The sequence below is a fragment of the Suricata suricatta genome, chromosome 4, assembly GCF_006229205.1.
Source record: "Suricata suricatta isolate VVHF042 chromosome 4, meerkat_22Aug2017_6uvM2_HiC, whole genome shotgun sequence".
Taxonomy (NCBI): Eukaryota; Metazoa; Chordata; class Mammalia; order Carnivora; family Herpestidae; genus Suricata; species Suricata suricatta.
In genome coordinates, this window is record NC_043703.1 from 60563348 (window position 1) to 60564447 (window position 1100).

At 40.6% G+C, this 1100-nt stretch overlaps 1 protein-coding gene across 1 annotated transcript in view; it reads left to right on the forward strand.

Annotated features, from left to right (window-relative positions):
- The window catches only part of MRPS31 (mitochondrial ribosomal protein S31), a 29322-nt gene that overhangs the window by 16414 nt on the left and 11808 nt on the right, over positions 1–1100 (forward strand). Inside the window, exon 6 of the mRNA XM_029936832.1 lies at positions 127–270. Coding sequence (XP_029792692.1) covers positions 127–270 — 144 coding nt within the window. The remainder of the gene's footprint in view (positions 1–126; positions 271–1100) is intronic.

A 1100-nucleotide genomic window follows, 5' to 3' on the forward strand; every position in this document is an offset into this window, starting at 1 on the left:
GTTTCAGCTCTGAGAGCCTCAGGGCCTGAAATGTTTTACCAAGTTGAAGTTGATTATAACATTTTTGTAAAAATTAAGATATATATGCATCGATTTGTGATTATTTGGAATGTTTTTATGATACAGAGACCACACCTTCACTTTGGGATGTGGAATTTGCTAAGCAGTTAGCCAAAGTAAACGAACAGCCCCTTCAGAATGGTTTTGAAGAGATGATCCAGTGGACGAAAGAGGGGAAACTGTGGGAGTTTCCAATTAACAACGAAGCAGGTAAGTCTTAATTTCAGAGTTTTATAAAATTCAGTGATGGAGATTAAATCTGACAGGTGTTCAGTCATAGAGTCTAGTTATTTACATGAATTTCAAAATTCATGTGTAAATTTCTTTGTGATGTCTGGAAAGAAAGCTCCGTGTTTTTAAAGGAGTGTTAGAGGTGCAGCCAGCTGGCTCAGTTAATGAAGGACGCGGCTCTTGATCTCGAGGGTCGGAAGTGTGAGTTCAAGACCCATGTTGAGTGTAGAGTGTACTTAAAACCTTTAGGGGCACCTGGGTGGTTCAGTCAGTTGAGTGTCCAACATCAGTGCAGATCCTGATCTCATGGTTTGTGAGTTGGAGCCCCGCGTCGGGCTCTGTGCTGACAGCTCAGAGTCTAGAGCCTGCTTCGGATTCTGTGTCTCCCTCTCTCTGCTCCTTCCCCACTCACACTTTGTTTCTCTCTCTCTAAAAAATAAATAAAAATTAAAGTCTTTAGAAACTAAAAAGAATGTTAGAACTTCCTTTAATTCTAGCTGTTCAATAAGGAAAATAAAGTAAGATTATATGGCAGAAATGATCATGAGTTGCTTTGTGACATTAAAGAAAGTGTTGACTACAAATGATGACGGTTCTCTAGTTGCTCAGCCAGATTCCCTGGGAAATCTCAGACGTTGGATCCTGGGAACAACATTATATTTCTGTTTTAGAGAACATCACAGCTCTTAACGCCTCATGAGGGTTCTCTTCTACTCATAAAACCGTGCTGTTAACGAGGCGCAGGGTTCTTGTACTTGAAAACCACTCAGAGCAAAACTGTTGGAAGGCTTTGACATTTTCCGGAACTC